General features: G+C 38.0%; 1 protein-coding gene across 4 annotated transcripts in view; it reads right to left on the reverse strand.

Moving 5' to 3' along the window:
- Positions 1–969: 969 nt before the first annotated feature.
- Positions 970–22,805, reverse strand: part of OMA1 (OMA1 zinc metallopeptidase) — a 31,630-nt gene continuing 9,794 nt past the window's right edge. For 3 of the 4 annotated variants that reach the window (XM_026665944.2, XM_087960350.1, XM_087960351.1), the window contains exons 6-9: positions 22,463–22,591; positions 18,191–18,265; positions 14,947–15,096; positions 970–4,871 (exon numbers count right to left, since the gene is read on the reverse strand). In XM_026665944.2, the coding sequence (XP_026521729.1) occupies positions 4,662–4,871; positions 14,947–15,096; positions 18,191–18,265; positions 22,463–22,591 (564 nt within the window). In that variant the 3' untranslated portion in view covers positions 970–4,661. The remainder of the gene's footprint in view (positions 4,872–14,946; positions 15,097–18,190; positions 18,266–22,462; positions 22,592–22,805) is intronic. The other variant, XM_087960352.1, reaches the window with a different exon arrangement.

Here is a 22,805-nt window from a genome sequence, read left to right on the forward strand (position 1 = left end):
AAACTGAATGCAGTACTCTAGGTGTGGTCTTACTAAGGCTTTATAGAGTGGTATTAGTACTTCCCTTGATCTTGATTGTATCCCTCTGTTAATACAATTTAGGATCGCATTACCTTTTTTTTGGCTGCTGCTGCACACTGCTGACTCATATTTAGCTGGTTGTCCACTAGGACTCCAAGATCCCTCTCACAGTTACTGCTACTGAGCCTGGTTTCACCCAGTCTATATGTGTACTTTTGGTTTTTCTTGCCTAAGTGTAGGACTTTACTTTTCTCTACATTGAATTTCATTTTGTTAGATGTGGCCCAGTGTTCTAGTCTCTCAAGATCCATTTGGATCTTGAGCCTATCTTCTTGGGTGTTAGCTACTCCTGCCGGCTTAGTATATCTACAAATTTGGTTAAGTTCCACTTCTATTCTCTCATCTAAGTCCTTAATGAAGATCTTGAAGAGTACTGGGCCTAAGACGGAACCTTGTGGCACCCCACTGCTTACTTCCCTCCATGGAGACTTAGATCTATTAAGGATTACTTGTTGAGTACGGTTTGCCAGCCAGTTGTGAGTCCATCTAGTGGTGGTGCTATCTATTCCACTTTTTTCTAGCTTACTAAGAGAGAACCAATTTTGGACATTCCCCTCCAGATAAAGATAAATTACACGATGTTATGATGAACCTTCATATTTGTAAATAAACTAATAGTTTTTTTCTCAGTTGCTTTCCTTTAGGTTTTTTTTTTTAAAGAACATTTGAAACAACCAAAAAGTTACCCCCCTCACAGTACAGCCCTTAACATTCCCAACTGTAACTACACATTAACACTTCGGTCCTATTTAGGGGTCACATCACTTTTAAGCAAGGGTTCCAGGTTGTTAATGCTATTATTATATACTTGACCTATGTTTAATTTATACAAGTTATTTAGTCCTAATTTGCAAAAACAAGTGAAAAGGCAGAACAACACAGATTAGCTTCAGATTTGGACTGATGGTTTAACAAGCTAGAAATTGTGTGGCACCAGCAAACAGTGATTTATTTTGATTGATTTTATTTGCCACCCATCTCACCACAAAGTGACTTAATGCTGGATTTTCAAATAATGTCATGCTTGGTAAACTGCCATCTCAGTTTTGGATGAAACATTAAGCTAGAACTTACTTAGGCTTTATTATTATTATTATTTATTAAATATGAATTCTTATTATTGCTTAACTTACACTCTTCTATTAGTGAGAGTGAATGGGTTGCATAGACATTTAGCAAAGCATCTTTATTGTGGCTTAACCTCCCTGGCTGAAAACAGCAGGCACACCCATATTGTGACAAAAAAAGTGAAGGTATATATATAATTATATATATATATAAACTGCTCCACACATTAATTTTTCAATGTTCCTTGACTGATAAATTCAGAGACCATCATTACTAGTAATGAATGAACTTTTGAAATCTGGAATTTTGCAGCAATGCCTCTGGTTATAAGCAATATTCTCTTTATAGCTTTTATTTCACAATTTTTAAAAGAAATACTTTATCCCAGTGGAAACTTTTCTCAGAATAACATGGAAGAAAAATCTCCTACTTCTCATCTTCCTGGATTTTTATATCTTTAGTAAAAGATGCTTAAATCTTTTAAATTGTTTTGGAAACATGCCTGTCCAGTAGTGGAAAGCCTTTGTTATAATAGGCGAAGTGGGAATGAGTTTTAAAGTGTAAACAAATGTTCTAAAATAAGGACTACATTCTGACAGTCACATTCACCCTAGGATAGTTGGGCTGCAGAACTATTATAATATTGGCCAAGAACAATATCATCATTATTGCTATCAACAGTGTGCTTCAGTGTAGAATATTCACCTACGGTGAAAATGAAAACACTGCAAGAATAACGCTGTGCAAATGGGCAAGTTATGAATTAGGTTCAAAGTAGGGACACAGGAATGAATACAAGGTTAGATGGATTGTTTTAATCCTCATGCCTTTAGGCACTTCTTCAAGAATGGCATCAATGTATCTTAGCAATATGCTTTAGAAACCAGGCCCTAGCCTGGCAGGGTCCTCACCAAATGTTTATGTTTAATCATTAAAGTTAAATCATGCTGGCTCTGCAGGAGTTCAAGGCAATATATAGGGCGCTCTCGCCCAAGTTTTCTTTACAAGGTCAATTGAGTCAAATAGGTTGAGATGAGAGATAGTGAATGGCCTCAGTGACCCAGTAAATTTCCATGGCTGAGAATAGATTTCCACAGTCTCACTCCACCAATTTAAATTGGTATATCACATAGCTGGTACTCATGAACTTCCCATCGATGGATAGCCAAACAAAAAAATCTACTGAGTTTAATCTAAGTGGAGTTTCATCTACCCTACGCAGATTAAGTTACATTTAATTACATTAATCTTTAACGAAGGAAATATAACCTTACACGGTCTAACAGGCATTGCACACTCTCATTTTTCATCGCCCTCCTGAAATCAGCTGCATTAATTTCTCACTCAGCTGCCAAGGACTATCCCAAAGGAAGTTGCCCATTTCAAGGGGTGCAACAAGTGAGGCGAGAGGAAAGTCAGCCAGATTGAGAGAAAGGAAGTAGGGAGGTTGTCTTGCCAATGGCGCAGAACAGAAATGCTCACTCTCAAAGCAGAGGAGTTACTGCAAGCTTGTGATGATTCTTGGTCAGGCAGAGCAGAACTTCCTGGGATTAAGAGGAAATGGCTTGACACTCAGACAAGGAAAGCCAAGAGACAGGAGACAATCCTACTCCCATATCAAAAAAAAATCACCAGAGTCAAAGCCAGAAAAAATGCTACCGGTGGGAACCACCACATGGGGAAGAGGAAGAGCAACTTCAGCCTCATTTCTTGGCCATAACCTGTAGCATCTCCTTCATGCAGGATTAGAACAACAGCTACCTATTGACCTGCCCTAAGCATAGACTGATTTGTGTCAGTCTAAAGCTGTAACAAATGTATGGAATGGAGAAGTGGGAAGACCAAGTGGTTGTAATGACCTTGCTCCTTCTTGAGGGCACCTCAAGGTCTTCCTCCTACTTCAGGGCATCTCAAGAGGGAGTATAGAGAGAGAATAACAAGATTTGCAAAGCAGCACATTGAGGCTGGGTCTGGTATGGAAGGAGGCACCTCTCTCTCCCTTTGGTGCTTTCACTTTACAAAGGAGTTCCTGGTACCCGTTCCTCAGAGCCAAAGGCTTAGCTATTCCTAGTCATTCTCCATGCAACAACTGCCCACCACATACTAGCTCCAATGTCAACAGCAAGCCCAAGTATCACTGCACAGCTGTCACTGTGAGCCAGGTGGGCAAAACGTGTGGTGGAATACTGTCTGGATTCCCAAAAGGGTGAGACTACATTTCTGAGGGCAGAGGCAGCCAAGGATGGTCAGGAAAAAGAGAGTTAACAGCTCATCCTTAGCAATTCCCAGAGTGTATTTGTAGTAATGCAATTAGCTGCTTCAGTTTGGCAAGATTTCTGACTATAGGTGAGGAATAAAGGAAACTATTCAGAAATAACCACATGCCTTTCTTGGTTCCTGGAAAATGCTGACAAAAAGGAACAGCAGAGTTTTTATTACAAGGCTTTTTATCAATGTATGGAAAAGTTTTGATATATTGGCCTTCAGTGTAACAAAGAAGTTTTCATGCAGTACTTATGTTGATATAAGTATGAAACTTCTGCCACATTTAACTTTTACTTCTTTCCACAACACATTGGGCTACAATATGTAGTGATCTCAAAACTAAGCATGATTGGATTTTTCTTAGAATATGAATGGGAGACCAAGAGAAAATGCCAAAGCTGGAGAAGAAATTGGAAATTAAAAATAAAATATCCCAGGAGATGGCAACACCAAGCTACTTCCTTATCAACGCTAAGAAAATGACAGGGCTGCAGCCTTGTAGTTACTAGTTGAGCACACTGTAAACCCAAGGTTAACTTTACCCGAATCAACCTGTCTTTCGGAAGTACAAGAGAAACTCCACATGAAGTCAATAAATTAGATGATGTTCTGCCCAGTTCATTGTATAGTTTACTGCACATTGCTTTTTGAGACAGGCAGTGCAATTTTTTTGGCAATTCAACACAAGCTGTACAAAGCTATGTAAAGCTTATAATAGACTATGAGCTAGTGAATATAACTTCAATGCACCATGCAAACAGGAGCCATATTTAAACATTCAAAGAGAAGCAAGATTTTAACTTTTCCAGTATCCGAGGTAAAAAAAACTGTCCTGGCTTTTCATATAGAAATAAAGCTGGTATTATAATGTGATATAAATAATGGGTATTTTCAAAAGGAAAAAAATTGGACAATTATTTCTTTGTTTTTCAACATCTGGTGCGACAGCCCTTGGTAGATATCTTGTTATATAAGTAGAATCTACACTTCTATGGAGCAAGTTTCAGGCAACTCCAAAGAGGAATGAATGACAACCCTGTGTATAAGAAGCCATCTTCTGTCAATCCATCCAAACATCATGTTTCTTATCCACATTAGGATTGGGGAAGAAATCAGTCATGATTCACATCTTTCTCTCTTCATGTTGTCATCAAATGTTTGTACAAAAACCTATGGCATAGGATCCGCCATGTGATGAGCATTTGGATAAAAAGTATCCAGAAATATTTTGGCTTTCATCCGGGGTGTTATTTCCCAGTGACATGGTCTACTGGCACTGTTTCCTTTTTTGCAAATGGAAGTTTAATGTTAGGGGGCGCAGAACCATGAGGAGTAATATTTGGGGTTTTTTGACTTTCAGATGCTTGCAAGAGATGCTGCATACTCAGTTTGAATATAAGGCGTGGATCCTGACCAGGCAAAGATGGGCAGTTGCAACTTTCCCTTATTTTAAGTGCCTGCAAACAGAGAAAAGGTTCATTATGACACAAGCAAAAAAAAAAAAATTAAACCCATTAATCACCAAAATTTACCCCAGAAATCCACAATTCCAATCAAAACCTCAATGTTGCCTCATTTACAGTTCAATATTGTTGGTTTGGACTGAAAACTTCTCTGAAGCATTTTTTTAAAAAAATATAACACTTCTACTTATTTTGCACACTACCAATACTTTTAGAAAAAACAAAAACCAAAGTAACATTTTGATTTGCACATGGTCTTCTCAATATTGCTTCTAAAAATTCACTAGCTGTAGACCCAGTCATTTCCACTTACCAATCAATAACTTCACAGATATTTGCAGTGACAAGAGTTTTCTCTTATTCTCTTGTTGAACATAAGCCACTGCATGACTGCATTAATGTCAAATGGTATTACTCAAGCCAAGCATAATGATTTGGGTTATTTCTTAAAAAGAGGAAACTCAGTTCCTTTCATACTAATGTAGCATTTTTTTAAAAAAAAATCTTGCAGTGTTTGGGTTTTTTGTAAAACAGAGTATTGTACCCATCTTTCCCTTTGTTTAGTTTATTTATTTAAATTAGTAGAACATCAGCAACAGAGCCAAACTCGCAAAAGACATAGCCCAGCTTAATGTACTATTTTGTCTGTGCAAGTTTGAGGGAGTAAGAGGGGCCTGATTAAATGTACTTCACACTGTTTTATCATCCATTAAATTCAAGATGAAGGCTATAGGCATGAGAGATAGCGGGTTCTCAGCATGGAACCTTCTGAAACTTTAGGTCAGTCAAAATGATATTTGCAACAATTTCCTGTATGAAGATTTATTGCTGGTGCTGAAAATTTAGACTCACCGAAGAAATGTCCTGTGCTGACTCTTTTGTTTTATTTAGTGCCAATAATGTTGTGGACCACAAAGTAGTTTAAGATCTGTTACTGGGTTATAGCTTGACCTATGGTGCATTTCAACAGCAGAAATACCACTGTATAGATATATGGAAACAAAGAATAGTGATATCTGTTGTTGTTTATTTGGAATAAAATTCCATTTAGTCAAATTATGCTTCTTCCATAGTGTATTTTGGATTTCAATCTAAAAATTGCATGTATGTGCATGTGGAAATAGTCTCAGGTCTGGAAAAATATAGTTTTTTCCATATTTACAAATCCCATTTCTGCAATGTTCCAAAAAGAGTAATATTCTGCAGTGCTGCCCCATTTCCACCATTCCCAAACTTGTTCCTGTGTCAGTACAAGGAAATGAAAGAAAAAACACCTTTTTTGAAGTATGGACAGAACATTATGCAATTTGCTTCAACACAGCAGAATAATTAATGATGAAATCTGTCTGCAAATTTGAATTCATACTTACTATTTATATATTCCCAGGGATAAAATAAGAAAATAATGAATATGGCATATGCAAGAGTTTGACACCTTTCCTTCCAAATGCTTCCAACAGCATCAAACCTCATAAGGCATTCCAAATTTAGGAAACAAGGATCACTTGGATTTCGGGATACTGTGGCAGAACCTTGAAAGCCTGCCAAAGCAATTCTTCACATTGATTTATACCTAGTGCCATACAGGCAGAATTAATAGGTAGTCCTTGACTTATGACCACAGTTGGGCCCCAAATTTACACTGCTAAGTAAGGCAGTTGCTAAATGAGTTGTGCATCATTTGATTACCTTTTTGCCCCAGTTTTTAAGGGAATCACTGCAGTTGTTAAGTGGATCATGCGGTTGTTAAGCGAATCTGATTTCCCCAATTGATTGTTGCTTGTCGGAAGCCATCTGGGAAAGCTACAGATAGTGATCACAGGACCTTGGCACCTTGCAATTATCATAAATACATTACCAAGTGCCCAAATTTTGATCATGTGGCCACGAGGATCCTGCAACAGTCGCAAGTATGAAATCTGAACATGATGTTTTTGTCAGTGCCATTGTAATTTCAAAGGTCATTAAATCAATGGGTTGTAAGTCAACGCCTTCCTGTGCTTTAAATCTCTTGGTCAAGCTTAGCCCCTCCCTTTTCTGAGACATCAATATTCTAAAGGCACTAATTTCTCCCCACAAAAACAACCTCTCCAGGAGAAGGAATTCTTTTCAGGATTAAGCAAGGAAAATCCCCTCACACTTACTCCACTCAACTGATTGCTAATTTCATTTTGAAAGCCCACTAATGTTAAAGGGAAAGCTGCATTATCTGCCCCTTAACAACAACTTACCTTCTTCTAGCATTAGCTAGTGCTAATTCTCCCATTTGTTGTTCAGCTAACCCCATGTTCTCTCACCAAAGCAAGTAGAAAATATATGAAGCAATAGAGTATTCCTTTATTATTTTGATTTACATGTCTGCCCCAACTCAAAGCCAGTTCTGGGTGGAATACAATTAAAATCAATGTGATAGCTAAAACATCAATAGGAACAACAATAACACCACAAATAGCATGTCATGAGGAAAACACATAGTATAACCATACACACCAAACGAGCATACCAATAATCTATCCTAGAGCTTAGGGGGGAAAGCCAGGTTTAAATGTCTAAAGCAGTGGCCCCCAACCTTTTGGGTACCAGAGACCCGTTCCGTCAAGAGAGGGGACCGGAGGGGACACGGTTTCACATGCTGCCTATACCCCACAGACAGGGCTTTACTTGTTTGTGTGGCCTGGTTTCAGGCATGCCATGAACCAGTCATTGACCAGGTTGGGGACCCCTGGTCTACAGGCTTTCATAGCCAGGGCAATAGCATCTGGAGTAACATGCTATTCTAGAAGACAGGCAACATGACAAAGCAAGCCTGCTTTCTAACGCTCACCAGATACATTAGTTAATGGATTGGATTTGCTATTGGACCTTACAGGGCAGGTAGAAATAATGGGAGAGCTGTAAATTCTGCAATAATTGTTATTCAATTTAGAGCAAACTAGATGATCTGGATCCTTTTCAGTCAGGGTTCAGGTAGAGTTATGGGACTGAGATCACACTCTTAGATGACCTCTGGTGGGAGCAGGATAGGGGAATGAGACCATCCTCATTATTCTTGACCTCTCAGCAGTCTTTGATACCATCATGATATCCTTCCGGACCTGCTTTGGAGGTGGGTGACACTGTGTTGCGCTGATTTTCCTCCTTCTTCTGTGGTCAGTTCCAGGCAGTATTGATGTCTGGAAGGGAAAAAGATCAGACTGCAGCCCCTACTTTTCAGGGGGCCCCAGGGTTCAGTTCTCTTTCCTCTCTAATATCTACATGAGGCTGCTGGATACTGCAGTACAACAGTTCAGGGCGAGGTATCATCCATATTCGGATGATACTTAGTTTTATATTTGTATCACAATATAACTAGCTGTTGGGCCTTTTGTTTGTTTTAAAGCATTGGATTAAGTTATCCAAAGATGACACTGGAAAATAGAAGCCCTATAGAAAACTGATTGCAAATTGGATGCTGGAAGTTGGCAATTGAATGCACATTGGCAATTGGATACTGGAAGTTGCTTCAGCAGAGGAAGCTGAATTGGGATATGAGAGTTGTCATCTGTGGAGACCCCTGCTATAGAGCAGGGGTTTTCAATCTAGAGTCCACAAATTCCTTTGGATCTATGGATAGATTTCAGGAAGTCCACAAAGTTGGATGGGAAAAATAACTTTATTTTCACTAAATTGTACGTGAAATTTAGCTTTTCATTCAATAATGTATGGAGGCAATGAAGTAATTTATGACCTCTGGACTCCAAAGATATTTGTTAACTTCAATAAATCTCATTATCTAAAATTATTACATTCAAAAAGGGGCACTGTCTTATTGATAAATGGATTAATAAAGAAGCACAATTATTATTACATGACATACTTGTTACTTTTTAGTACCTTGGTAACTATGCTTGAGCTTAATTGGCTTCCTTTGTAATAATCTATACCTCTGTGTGCTATTTTATGCATTTAAATCCATTTTTATGAAAAGGGGTTGTTGAGTTCACCAGACTCTCAAGAGGGTCTATGGTTCAGAACAGTTATGAACTCCTGTTCTAGAGGAAATGGATTATCTGGACCATTTCAAACAGGATTCAGAGCTAGGCACAGGAAAGTAATGCCACTGATTGCTCTAGAAAACGACTTTTGTTGAACCCTCATGGAAGGAGTGTTCTTCCTCCTAGTCTTATCAGACTACTCAACTATCTTTGATAACACTGATCATGGGATTCTTCTGGACAAACTGTAAGGGCTAGAAATTACTGCATTACAGTGGTTTCATTTCTTCCCAAGCAGGCAATACACTACAGTAAAGGAACAGGGGAGGAGAGGTCAGTTCCATAGGTTCTCCCTGTGGGATTTCCCAGAGACTGAGTCCTTCACCTCTGTTGTTTAACATATATATGAAGATGCTGGAAAAAGAGTCATCTATTGGGTTGGAGTAAACAACATTAATATGCTGTTAATATCCATACATACTGGCACTCTGGGCTCAGCCACACAGATGCTGTTATAATTTTGATTTAGTTCCTGGAAGATGTGAGTGTCTGGATAAAACGATAAAGATAATATAAAATAAAATAAACGCAAACTAGACAGAGTTCTTCTATGTTCAGAGATCAACTGGTTCTCCTTCTGCTCAAGAGATAAACCTGGATAGCATAGCACTCACCCTGAACTAGGAGATATAAGATTTAAGGGTCCTCCTGTATTCATGGCTATTTGCTGGGCAGTTGCAGGCTGTGACCAAAGATGTTTATCCAGCTTCAGCTAGTGGACTAAACATATTTATAATATATCCACTGATGATGATTGCAGTTTATTCCTTATACTAAGGACTGCTGCAGTGCACTCTATGCCAACCTACATTTGAAATTCAGAAGGTGCAACTGATATTATCTATCCCATCTAGTAATTAATCAATCCTTGACTATCCCTTCTAATAGTCATGAATATTGTGTATCTTTAGCTGTTACAAGTGCCTTTGCTTTGAATACATGATATGTAAATTTCACCGAACATTTAATTTTAACCAGTAGGGTGAAGGAAAAACTAAAGTCAATATTCAGTGTCACTATACACATTTATGTTTTTCCTTATGTTTTCTCTGGCCATACTTCAAGTACCTTGGCTTACAGTTTTCATTATATTTTGGGGAAAGTAGTTAAGCCAAAAAAAAAAAGATTCTGGAACTGATAGGAACAAGAACTGTATTACTATCATTATCAATGCACTTCCTTCTTCCATGTGTTAAATTACAGAGTGCTACATGTTTGCTTTATTAATTAGATCAAATAATGCCAATACTTGACGGTACCTATCTAATTCCAAGACTCATCTTTCCGGGGAAATCCTCCCTTTATTGAACTGACTTTGAAGGAATCCTAGAAGAATTTAATCTTAGCAAGAAAAATAGCCTAATCTTGGTCCATTACCACTTTTCCCATTTAAAACAGCTCAAGAAATTCACAGCATGATTAAAGCTCTCTCCTGAGACTTTAATTTGATATCGGCTGTAAATCCGCACTGCATCCTAATGTTCATTCATTGTTGTTTTGTATTTTTAAAATATTATGTATTCTTTGGGAGGTAAGAAGACATGGGCTTACTAGATGAAAGGGATGCTTTGCATGATTCAGCTCCATTTGTGCTTTGGGGCATAACAGATCTATAAGAGAGGTCTGGAATGGATAACTACCAGCTGAAGATCCAACGTTAGGAAACACTGTCTTCATTTATCTCTGTTCATAAAATCTCTTTCAAGGCATAGGAACTCTGCCAGGAGAAGAAACATCAACCAACAGAAGTACAATTCAAAGCCCAATAGTTGTTCCTTTCTTGCAAGGCAGAGACCTCTTAAATGTGTTTTCAGTGTTAGAAACACTTTCCTTGACATGTACCTAGCAAGCACAAGCGGCCTACATTGTTTAGTAGCATGTGACAGCTCTTGAAAAAGATGCAAGTGGGATGGACTGAGAATTCATTATTTCAATTCTGCGTTTGTGAACGTTTTATATTGTGGCTCAGTGTAAAGTCTGCATGGCATTTAATGTGATCAGAGGTGCATAAAGGCAAAACAATGTGATTTACCTGAAACTTCTAGAGCTTTCCTGAGCTTGCACTTCCAGACTGCAAGTTCTCCCCACCCCCAATTTGGCATAGCATCACAAATATATACAAGCTGAGATTATGAACTGCAAGAGTTGTGACATTTGAAGAAGGCCTAAAAGATAACAGATAAATGATGCTTATGGAAGCTTTGGCTGTGTCTTGTCTACCCTGTTTCTCCAACAATACGGCCTCCCCCAATAGGAAGTCCCAGCATGTTTTATAGGCATGAAATGAAATTAAGCCCCTCCCCCCAAATTAAGGCCTATATTAAAACATGTGAAATGGGGGGGAGGGGAAATGGCGGGGGGGGCTTGCTGTTAGGAAGTACTTTTGTTGCACACCCGAATATGGTGTTGCCTGCGTTGACCCTGATACAAAGTGCCCCACCAACGTCGAGGTCAACATCCAAGCCATCGCTGCCCGCCCTAAGATGCAAGGGGGGGAATTAAGTCACCCCCGAAAAGACGGCCTAGCTGTTTTTTCGGGGCTCAAAAAAAAATAAGACCCGGCCTTATTATATGAGAAACACGGTAGTAGGAAATGTGTGCACAGATTATATATATATTCTGTACCCTATTTTACGACAGCCTCATCCCTTAAGTATATAAGTATAGATTCATATAGACACTGTACTTTCTGCCAAATTCTGGTTGCTTCCCCAAAGTAGATGCCACATTCATTATGTATATAGAAAACAACATCCTCTGTATCACTTAAGAGTTTGGGTTATTGGAAGTATGGTTATCTTTAAAAAGGCCAGGCTGCAAATTATCCCCAAGGAAAAGGACTCTAAAGGTTATACCATTTTTGTTTTTGCAAACCTTACAGTTTTACAGTCAAGTAAAATAAATTTTAAAGGAAAAACACAGTTAACAATATATCTATATAGTCTCCTGAATTACAGCGCTAACCCCACCTCACTTTCAATATGTGAAGAAATAGCCCCAGTTTCAGAACCAATGACACAGTTTAAAAAATAATTTACGATCTCCACACAAGTTTGTCTGCTTATCATCTGCTTATACAAATATTCACAGATCAGCAGCATATATAGTATCCTAAATTATACATTCCCAGAATACTTTTCTCCATCTATCTTCAATCATCCAAGTGTTAAATTTCCCCTCTGACTTGCTTATCTTAAATCTGTACAAACCAATTCTGTATTTCAGATCTCTCCTCAAGGATTTCTTTTTCCATGCTAAATTGAAACTCTCCTTCCACTTCTTTCTATAAAAGGAATAGCTTTTCCTTCAATAAATGTGCTGGCATTTTAAAAAAAATTGTCATCTTCCAGTCTCAGCAGATTAGAAGTGAGAATGAGTTCTTAGTTTCTCAGTATAAGTAACCATTTGGTTATAATCATGGAAAACATCTAAGATACGATAGTATTCATGATTTACTGCACCTGTTGTTTCTATTACTATGACATTGAGAAGATGGTTAGATCTGTAAAATAACAATAACATTATCTTTCAACAAAAATATAGCATTTAAAAAAAATATGGATTATGATCACAAAAGAGAAAAAGTATATGAGTATTTCCATTTCAGGGGGTGCTCTCAAACATTAAGGTATGTGGGGCTGCTTCAAAAGAAAAACATATGCGCTGTAATGGAAATGACCCACAATCACAGCTGTATAGGTTATCATTTAATTAGTAAAAATCTGAAAATCCCTCCTTTTTGCAACTAACCATTAAGCTTTAGCAGTTAGCATTAATTGAGTTAAGTTGAAATGATTTCTGAGTAGACATAAAGGAAGTATACAGCGAGATTCGTTCAAATTTTCTGCTAGTTTCTAGGACAAAACTGGAGGTAGGGGACAGAACTGGGTGCTGACATGCTTAAATTTCCAGTACAAATCAGAAATGTAAACTCAAAGACCTTCTCCAATATTCCCAATAATTTAAAGAATGGTGGAGACTACAAATTCTTCTTATCCAAACAGAGAAATTAATGAATATTTTGTTCATAAATTACTGTATTTTTCACTCCCTAAGACACAGCACCTACTGTAGGATTAGAGGAGAACAAGAAAAAATATATTCTGAACCAGAGTCTGAGAAGACCACAGATAGGTGTCCTCTCATGTACCAGCTATGCCTATTGACTCCTGCACTGAGGAAAAGAGACTGAAGAAGCGGGCAATGACAAAGACAGAAGAGGCGTGGTTCAGCACTGTAAAAGGACCCCGCTGCCACGGCTCAGCTGTTATTCACCAAAGGAAAAGAAAAGAAAGAAAGAAGGAAGGAAGGGAGGGAGGGAAAGGAGGGAGGGAAGGAAGAAGGAAGGAAGGAAGGAAGGAAGGAAGGAAGGAAGGAAGGAAGGAAGGAAGGAAGAAAGAAAGAAAGAAAGAAAGAAAGAAAGAAAGAAAGAAAGAAAGAAAGAAAGAAAGAAAGAAAGAAAGAAAGAAAGAAAGAAAGAAAGAAAGAAAGAAAGAAAGAAAAGAAAAGAAAAGAAAAGAAAAGAGACCAAGGTTGGTCATGTCACTGCCACCAAAAAATTTATTAAAGGACATCTATCCGCCACTATGGCAGTCCAATGCCCACAAAATAACCTCTCAAAACTCCACTGATCAATGAAGCTGAGTATTTTTGCCTCAGGCTACAACATAAAACTACTTATTTTCCCCTAACTGTGAATTTCCCACAGGCTTCCTGTTGGCTGCTTTCATTCTGTGGTCTAGATGAGTATTTAACTCAGCAGAGTTGTTGTGTTTCTCTACACTTATTAAATGCAAGCATAATTTATATTCCGTGCATCCAGCAAATCCACAAATAACAGAGAAATGACGCATATTTCTGTATACTTCATTGTACTGAGAATAAGTGTTATGTGTTACTGGGTGAAGAGGCTCCACTTGCAATTTCCCTGAAATCAGCTATATGAATTCCACATACAGGTAGTCCCAAACTTACAGCCATTCATTAAGGGGTTGTTCGAAGTTACAATGGCACTGAAGGAAAGTAATGTGTGACCATTTCCCACACTTACGACCATTGAAGCATCCCCCAGTTACTTAATCAAAATTCGGACACTTGCAACTGGCTCATATTTATGATGGTTGCAGTGTCCTGGGGTCATGGGATCACCTTTTGCACCCTTCTGACAACCAAAGTCAATGGGGAAGCCAGATTCACTTAGCAACCGTGATATTAACTTAACAATAGCAGTGAATCACTTGAAAAACTGTGGAAAGAAAGCTTGTAAAATGGAACAAAACTCACTTAACAACTGTTTTCCTTAACAACAGAATTTTTGGGCTCAATTGCGGTCGTAAGTCGAGGACTGCCGGAAGATACACACATACATTATATACTAGTTCATTATATACTTTTTCTCCTTATTTGTTACATCACAAACCACTATTAGTATTTTGAATCCTCTGGACAGGATTCCATAGAATTACCTCTTTGAACAAGGATGAAAATCACATTTGGGGGAGAACAGCACACATACATACAATGACATTAATTCTAAGAGCTAGCAATTTACAGATGGTAACTCCCACTAGAACACGTGGAGGAGTAGAGTAACACAAACTTTTCAATACCCAATGGCTAGGGGAGTAAACAAATGAATGAGACAGAATAATAAACAGACCATACCACAGATCATCTGACTGGAGGGAAGACTGGAAAGTCAATTATAAAAACTAACCCCTGTCATCTCAGGTTATGTCTTATACTAGCCAATTTCTGTACTATTTATTTTATTATTATCTTGAAGCATCTTATGCATGGATTGCAAAACACAGTGAAAATTGACAGCATGCAACCTGGTGACAATTTTCTTTAGGAAAAAAAGGGAAAGACAAAGTAAAGCATCCTTGCTGGTAGATTTTGAAATGCATTATGTATATTGATCAGCAACACTTTAAAGAGAGTGGACACCCTCATTATCTCATTTCTAAGTTATTTCATGCGGAGTGAAAATCTCTGTGATTAACCAATGAGGCAGAACACACAAGGTGACTAACCTCTGGTATCAGTCTGTCTAATTGTTCAGCTCGATTTTCGTGTGATGGGTGTGTAGAAAGCCATTCTGGTAATTGGGGTTCGTTCTGTAGCGTCTTAGCCAGTTCCATTTGCTGCCAGAAGACAGAACTGGCTCTTACATCCATACAAGCCTAGAAAATATATGCAGAAAACTGCTTAGTACAGACATTTTCAGAAATTCCTTGCACAACAATTAGTCTTGCAAATATTGCTGGCTGCTCTCTTGACACAAACAAAATTCATCTATTAATCAAATAGGTTTCTATGGGAATTTCCTAAGACTTCAACGTGCGGAAGCTCACAAGATACAGTAAGTCACTCGTTTTTTGACTCAGTCTTGACTCCTGGTGACTACCTGTACTAGTCCCTAAAGTTTTCTTGGCAAGGTGTTCAGAAATGGTTTGCCACTGCCTCTTTCCCAGGGTGAGAGTAAGTGACTGGCTCAGCTGGCTTTGTGCCTAAGGTAGGTCTAGAACTCCTGGTTTCCCAGTTTCTAGCCTGATGCCTTAACCGTTACACCAAACTGGCTCAAACATTGAGATAATTTACAGCCTTGATAAAATAGAAGCCAATTGCAAGATTTAAGGTTTCCTCAAGTCACAATCTTCATTAGGCATTACGCATGTCAGGAAAGAAGTAGCGAAAGAGAGAAAGCATAGGAATATTCCTGGACTACTTTCATTGCAGGAACTGTGACATCCCTTACTATGAAACCTAAGTAATTGGTAGACCTCCTCACTTTAGAATAATAATAACAACAATAAAAATGACAACAGTAATTATTATTATAATAAGTCAGCAGAGCCATTGTTTTATTCCCCAAAATTTCATTTTCTCTTTTGCCTTCTCTTCAGAAAGAACAAAGCTCTATAACTAAAAAAAGAAATTGAAACGAAGAATAACTGAAGTTCTAGAGCAGCACAAAAACAACATTGAAGCTTATTGCAAGGAAACAGCTAGCACAAGTATTAATAGATACCAATATTGTAATATCTAATACCATCTGATTACAAGAAACAAATCAAGTAATTTGCAAACATTAATTGCTGTTGGATGCTGGATTCTAAATCAACAAACAAGAAAAAAAAAACAGTGCATACCAAAATGGAAAATCAGGTGGGCATTTTCAGAGGTAATCCAGAGATTGTCTTAATATCTGCAAAATTGTCTGGCTTGATTCAAATGACTATCTTTAATTACATCATTTTAAAAACAACAGCTTCTGGATAGTAGAACAGAAACATTTCATTGGGCAATAAATAAGAGAGCCTTGGTCATTGACATTCATGGGAAAACATGCAGAAATAGAAAATGCTGATTAAATATACACAGAAAGGTTGGGTGGGAGAAAGATGGGATGTATTTATTGATTCAGAATTAGCCTTCTCTAAACTGGAAGCCCTCAGATGCATGGACTTCAAATCTCAGAATTCAGAACTAATATAATAATTGAAGAGAATGTTTGGTTAAACATCCTTGTTTAGAAATCATGATTATTCAGGCGATCACTCATAGGAAGAAGAACCTTAAGCTACAGACATAATGGAATAAGGGAGCTCATGGAATGCCCAATTACCAAGATAATTTTTATCTTAGTAGAAAATTAGTTTGTCTCCTCCCTAACCTTCAAACTAATCTTACTTCAAACTAACCTCTTACTTCAAACTAATCCACGTGGGCAGAATAGATCAAGTGGTTTGAAAGGAAGTAGGCATCTTTGCTCTCTTCCTCTTTAGTAAGTTTTGCCTGAAATTTTTTGAGGGTGACAAGAGGAAGTCATTGTATTTAACTGGAACAGAAGAAAAACAGAGGATGAGTAATTGACTCACATGCAAATGTAAGAAAAGAAGGTACCAGTTTTGCGAAAAGAAACAAAACTACCTGAACTAAGATGTGGATTTTTATCAGCAAAACAAACATGCACATGCACAAACATACACACGCATACACAAATATGAAAGAAACTGCTGTGGCAATGTGGAAACAATAAAAACAAGACTTTTTAAATATTCTTTATACATAGAGAAGGTACTGAAGAAAATTCTATAGGGATAAATGGTTAAAAAAAATTCTGTACCTTAAAGTTTTATTTAAGAAATATTTGTAGCTTCACTGACTCCACTAAATGGAACACTATATACCCCAGGATCAACCTGCCTCTCAGCCTGCTGGCTTTTCATAAAGCCTGAAGATCTGGATGTGCTCCGGGGTCTCAGGGTCAGGAGATTGAATGCCCGTTGAGAGATCTTTAATAATGGTTTTGTTTGGATTTATCTTCTGTGACCACTATTAGTTTTTTCCCCCCGCTTTCAGTGAAAAGCTGCATTTGGGAGATGGGTGGCCATAGAAATCAATGTAATAAATACGTTAAATAACTGGGTGTTTACATATACGTAAACACACAGTTTACCTGTGGCCCATCATAAAAGGCTATTCGATAATGCATAGGTATGAAGGTGGGATGATAAAACCTGCTGCAGGTACCTAGGGGGGAAAAAAATCAGCATCTTCAGATAGACAGCGTGTTCATACAACAAGCCTGAATTTTCATATCAGCACCACAGCACGTATATGAATAGCAGTGTAGGGATGTGTTAGGCTCCATCTTTTAATTTTATAGGTTGAATGTTATGGGTTGAAAAAGGTAGCTATTTGAATTTCACTGCTTCCTCCCATTTTTTTCCTTGTGCTGGTCATCAAATAAAAACTACTTTACTTACCCCATCTTTCCTTTTTTTTGAAAGGAATGAACGTTATCATAGTAAAGTAGTAACAATGTGATTTTTCTATAGAAACTATTTAATATTAATATTCATTTGATAATATTCATTTGATTCATCATTGTATAAATAAATAAAAATCCTAGAAAGGAATTTAAAGAATTCTGGCCCACAAATGTAAAGGAAAGTTACTGATATTGTTGTTAATTTACATGCGCTAGAACTTTAGCAACACTATTTAAGTATAATGCTGTATTTAGCAGTCCAAGCAGTTCACATATTCTAAAAACCTCATATACGTTTTTATTATCACTAGGTGGCAGTAATAAAGTGTATACACATATATATATTAAGAAGGAATGCAAAGTTAGTGGAAGAAAATAATCCCAAGGCTAAAATTAAAGACATTACAACTAGAGGGGGAAGCTATTTGTTAGCAACGCCATCTATTGAGAATTAATTCAACTGAAACTCTTAACATGATTTAAAGAAAGGCAATTCTTACCTTAGCAGCAAACCTAAGTCCAACCTTGTCAGCCTCAGCTTCTAAAGTCCTATTGTATGGCATATCAAAAAGTAACTAGAATGAAAGAAGAAAAGTATCCCAGTGTTTATACTTGCTACTTTTTGAAATAAACCAGTTTCTTATCAAAAACTGCCTGAAAATTACCCTGCTGAATGCAACAGTGCATTTTTTAGCAATATAAGTAGAGATGATTAGTGAGTAGAATCAGTGGCGGGATTCAAAAATTTTTACTACCAGTTCTGTGGGCGTGACTGGGTGGGCCTGGCTTTTTTTTTTTTTGCAGCCCCCACCCATTTTTGGGAGCTTCTTACCCACAGAGGAGCCTCTGGGGGGACGTTTTTGCTCCCCTAAGGGGCTCAGGAAGAAAAGGAACAGAGCATGGGAGGGGCATGCAGCACCCCTCCAAGCTCCATTTTGGGAGCTTCCTAGCCTCAGAGAAGCCTCTGGGGAGCATTTTTGCTCCCCTAAGGCTCCTCTGGGACTCAGGAAGAAAAGGAACAGAGCATGGGAGGGGCATGCAGCACCCCTCCAAGCTCCTTTTTGGGAGATTCCTAGTCTCAGAAGACCCTCGGGGGGTGGGGGTGGCGTTTTTGCTCTCTTAAGACTCCTCTGGGGCTTTGGAAGGCAAAAAATGGAGGTGGGGGCTGAGCTCCTCCCTCTATTTTTTGCCTTCCTGGGCCTCAGCAAGGAGAATCCCAGCACAGCTGATCTTATCTACAGCTGATTATCGGGAGGGAAAAAAAGAAAGAAATACCTTAGGTGAATGTCAGGCAGGCGGGCGGGGTGAGCGAGCATCGGGCGGGAGGGCAACTGGATGGGGGGCGTGGCCAGCCAGAACTTACTACTGGTTTGGTGACCCACGCCAAATTCTTGCTACCGGTTCGCCCGATCCGGTGTGAACCAGCTGAATACCACCGAGTACAATTAAAAAAGGGAAAAAATGTTTCGGAGCACACATGGAGAGCAGGGTGGGCCCATCTGCACCTCCTTAAAGCAAGTGCTTTTTTTCTTGGATTTATGAGATTTGGAAAAGACATGGCTTACTTTTCTTCCAAACAAATCATTGGACTCTCAACCCTCTACAATCCTACCTCAAGGGTAGGAACTACCTACCTCAAGGGTATAGATTTATTATTTGTTTATTGAAATATTGAAATATTGAAACTGACATCCAGACAGACTCTTTTGGTAGCTTACATTTGGTTTAGTGGTTAAGGCACAAGTATAAAAATAGGAAGGTGTGAGTTCAAATTCCACCTTAGCCATGAAAGCCGGCTGGGTGACTTTGGGCCAGTCACTCCCTCTCAGCCCACCCACCTCACAGGGTTGTTGTTGTGAGGAAACAGGAAGAGGGTGTGTTGGATATGTTCACAATCTTGAATTATTTGTAAAAATAATAAAGATGAAATATAAATAAATATCCCAGATTAAAACACAATATATATAAAATAATCCAAAAATAAACACAAAAACTCCGCTAAAAATAAATAGCTACTGCCATTTCTCAAACACCCATTTACCAGAAAAAGCACTCCTTCTGGGCTTTGGCCCTCCCAACCTCCCCAAAGCAAGGCAGTTGTTAAGTAATTCACACCCAATTTTACAACCTTTTTTTTTTGGCCATGGTTAAGTTAATCAGTGCAACTGCTAAATTAATTGTGCAGTTGTTAAAATGAATCCAGGTTCCCCCATTCATTTTGCTTGTCAGACATGGGCTGGGAAGATCACAAAAGCAATCACATAACCTTGGGACACTGCAACCATTTTGAATACATGCCGATTGCCAAGCATCCAAATTTTGATCATATGAGTATGGAGATGCTGAAAAGGTTGTTATGTGCAAGGACCTATTATAAGTTATACTTCTTTCAGTGCAGTTGTAATTTTGAACAGTCACGGTAGAAGTTACTGGTTCCATTTTTCAGGTATAATAAAAAACAAAAATCTATCCAAGATAAGTCCCTGACCAAATCTATTTTTAATCTCTTAATTGTTTGTAAACTACAAATATAAAGTAAAAATTTTACTTATACATATTATAATGAAATGGAAAATAACTAAGGCACTAGCCATGTCTTTTCCAGTTTTCTGTGGAATGTGAGAAAAGGCTTTATTTATGCACTTATACATTATTATATTCTCTGTAAATTTAAAAAAAACATTAAAATACATTTACACCATTAAAAAAAAAAGTAAAAAAAATCTACTATAACATATGAAACAGTAATAAGGTGCCACCAAGCAATATCAAGGCAAGATGACCTGAATATGAACTGTATAATTCTGTGGTCAGTTATCCTTATTAGTTGCTTTTCATCCCTGGTTCTGTATTGTCTTTTAACCCTACTAACTGTATATATTGATTTTGTAAGTACCTCAGAGTCTTCAACCAGTGTGGTATATAAACCTGAGTTAATAAATGAACCCATAAATCTCTAAAAATCTTTAAGGGCATAGGAAATGCAAAAAGAAAAGAAGATTCTAAAATCATTCTTTTCAACTAGAAATGAATCAACTACAATGTGAAAGTCACACAAAACCATGGTGTTTTGCTGCTATAAATCTAAGTCGGTGTTTCTCAACCTCAGCAATTTTAAGATGCACAGACTTTAGTCGCAGAATTCCCCAGTGAGCAATATTCAATCTCTTAGTATGAACAGGAATTCCTTAGTACGAACAGGAAACTTTTATTAAGGGTAAGAATAGCACATCCACACAATACCTTTAGAAACTAGGAAAAGCCAAGCCTCGCCCTAGAGATTTCCCTGGTACTGCCTTTTAGAAAAAAAAAAAAAATATGCTACCCTGAATTTTTCCATTTCTGCAGCATGAAGAGAAGGAAGCTGCCAGATATACACACGAAGCAAAGAACTGGTCTTGGCATCTTTTGAACTATAAAGAAAGCTCAGTGCTGAAGTACCATTGATCACTCTGACAGTTCTTTCAGCTAATTTAGGCTAGGCAACTGAACTACCTTTTCCTACTTCTCTGATTTTATTCCTGACTGGCAGGAAGAACAAGTGTAGTAAGAAGTTTTACAGGAAGAATAAGGACATTTATTCTCTTCTTTGTTCCAGATGAATGAGCTTTGCAGCATTCAACCACAAGAAGCCAAGTTCTGGATTATTTCTGGGTGATCAGGTTAAAGGAATAACATAAATAAAAGAAGACAGCTCAACCACAAACTGCACGGCATTCTTCCAATAGTTAATACCACCACAAATGAGGGCTGCTACAACTGAATTTAAATTATTGGTTTTAGAAAAGTCTTACATCACTTGGTAGAATATATGCAGCTGCTGGAACAAAGTTTTTTTTAAAAAAACAAAAACTGTTATTATTTCAAAGAATTTGCAAAGAAAATAAAAGAATATGACATTCCCTCTCAGTTCTCACAGTCCAAAGTTGAGAAGTTTGTTTGTATGTATGTATGTATGTATGTATGTATGTATGTACAGTGTCTTTCACGAATTAGTCCATTGCTTCAAAGAAGAGAGCCAGTTTGATCTAGTAGTTAAGACTCCAGGTAAGAAAGCAGGAGATTGTAAATTCTAGTCCTGCCTTAGCCATGAAAGCTAGCAGGTTGACATTGGGCCAATCACTCTCTCTCAGTCCAACCCACCTCACAGGGCTGTTGTTGTGTGGAATATAGGAGGAGGGAGGTATGCTGGATATGTTTGCCGCCTTGAGTTATTTGTAAAAACAATAAAATCGGGATACAAATAAACAAATACTGAGTAATCTAGTGAGGTATGCGTCATGTGGCCTACAAATTAGCAGGCAGCAGGATTCCCAGACATACTAGTTCTTTGTCATAATGTCAAAAGAATGAACAAGTATGGGTGAAACAAAGGTGAAAGGGAAAGCATTTGAGACATCAGACTAAAGAAAATCTCATGATCCACTATGGATCAAAATAGGACCAATCTAATAAAAAGAAGTAGGTCACAGATGTGATCCTGGTTAATATCTATACTCATTATTTTTTAATCAGGGAGGTCACATTCTTCACACCAGCCTATGGAGAAAAGTCATTAAGACTTGCAGTATCAGCTATTCACAGAATCTAATCTATAGTTTCGCCCAAGCATTCCGAAATGCAACAGCTCTCTGGATCAGGCTTGAATCTATTGTTTGCAGCACCTTGTTTCCAACAAGATCTGGCATCTTTGAGACAGAAGGGATTTCAAACTAATCTGGGAATTAGTCAAACTAAAACCTAAGATACAGTGCAGGATTCAGTTAACTTACCTCTTGAAACCTGCTCTGGATCCACTGGCCTATCACAGCTAAACTGTCTCGAGGAGAGACAGCCCAAATCATGGTGAGGAGAATGAGGGAGAAGAAGTCCAGGAAGTGCATCAGACTTGCCTTTTCTGCCTTCAAACGAAGGGGGTGGGGGTGGAATAAAAATACTGTTTTAATTCTTCTCTCACGGTTCGGTTTTCCTATATTTTAGTCCTGAAATAAAACTTAAGGACAACGTTTAAAGTACTTATCCCTCATTAACAATGACAGCCCAAAAATACAATCAAATTACCTAAATAAATAAAAATAAGATGAAGCAGAAGGCTCAGCTTACTTATGCTTGTTA

Source organism: Notechis scutatus, chromosome 3 (assembly GCF_049901735.1).
Source record: "Notechis scutatus isolate UNSWTSFEM ecotype Mainland chromosome 3, rNotScu1.2, whole genome shotgun sequence".
NCBI classification, from domain to species: Eukaryota; Metazoa; Chordata; class Lepidosauria; order Squamata; family Elapidae; genus Notechis; species Notechis scutatus.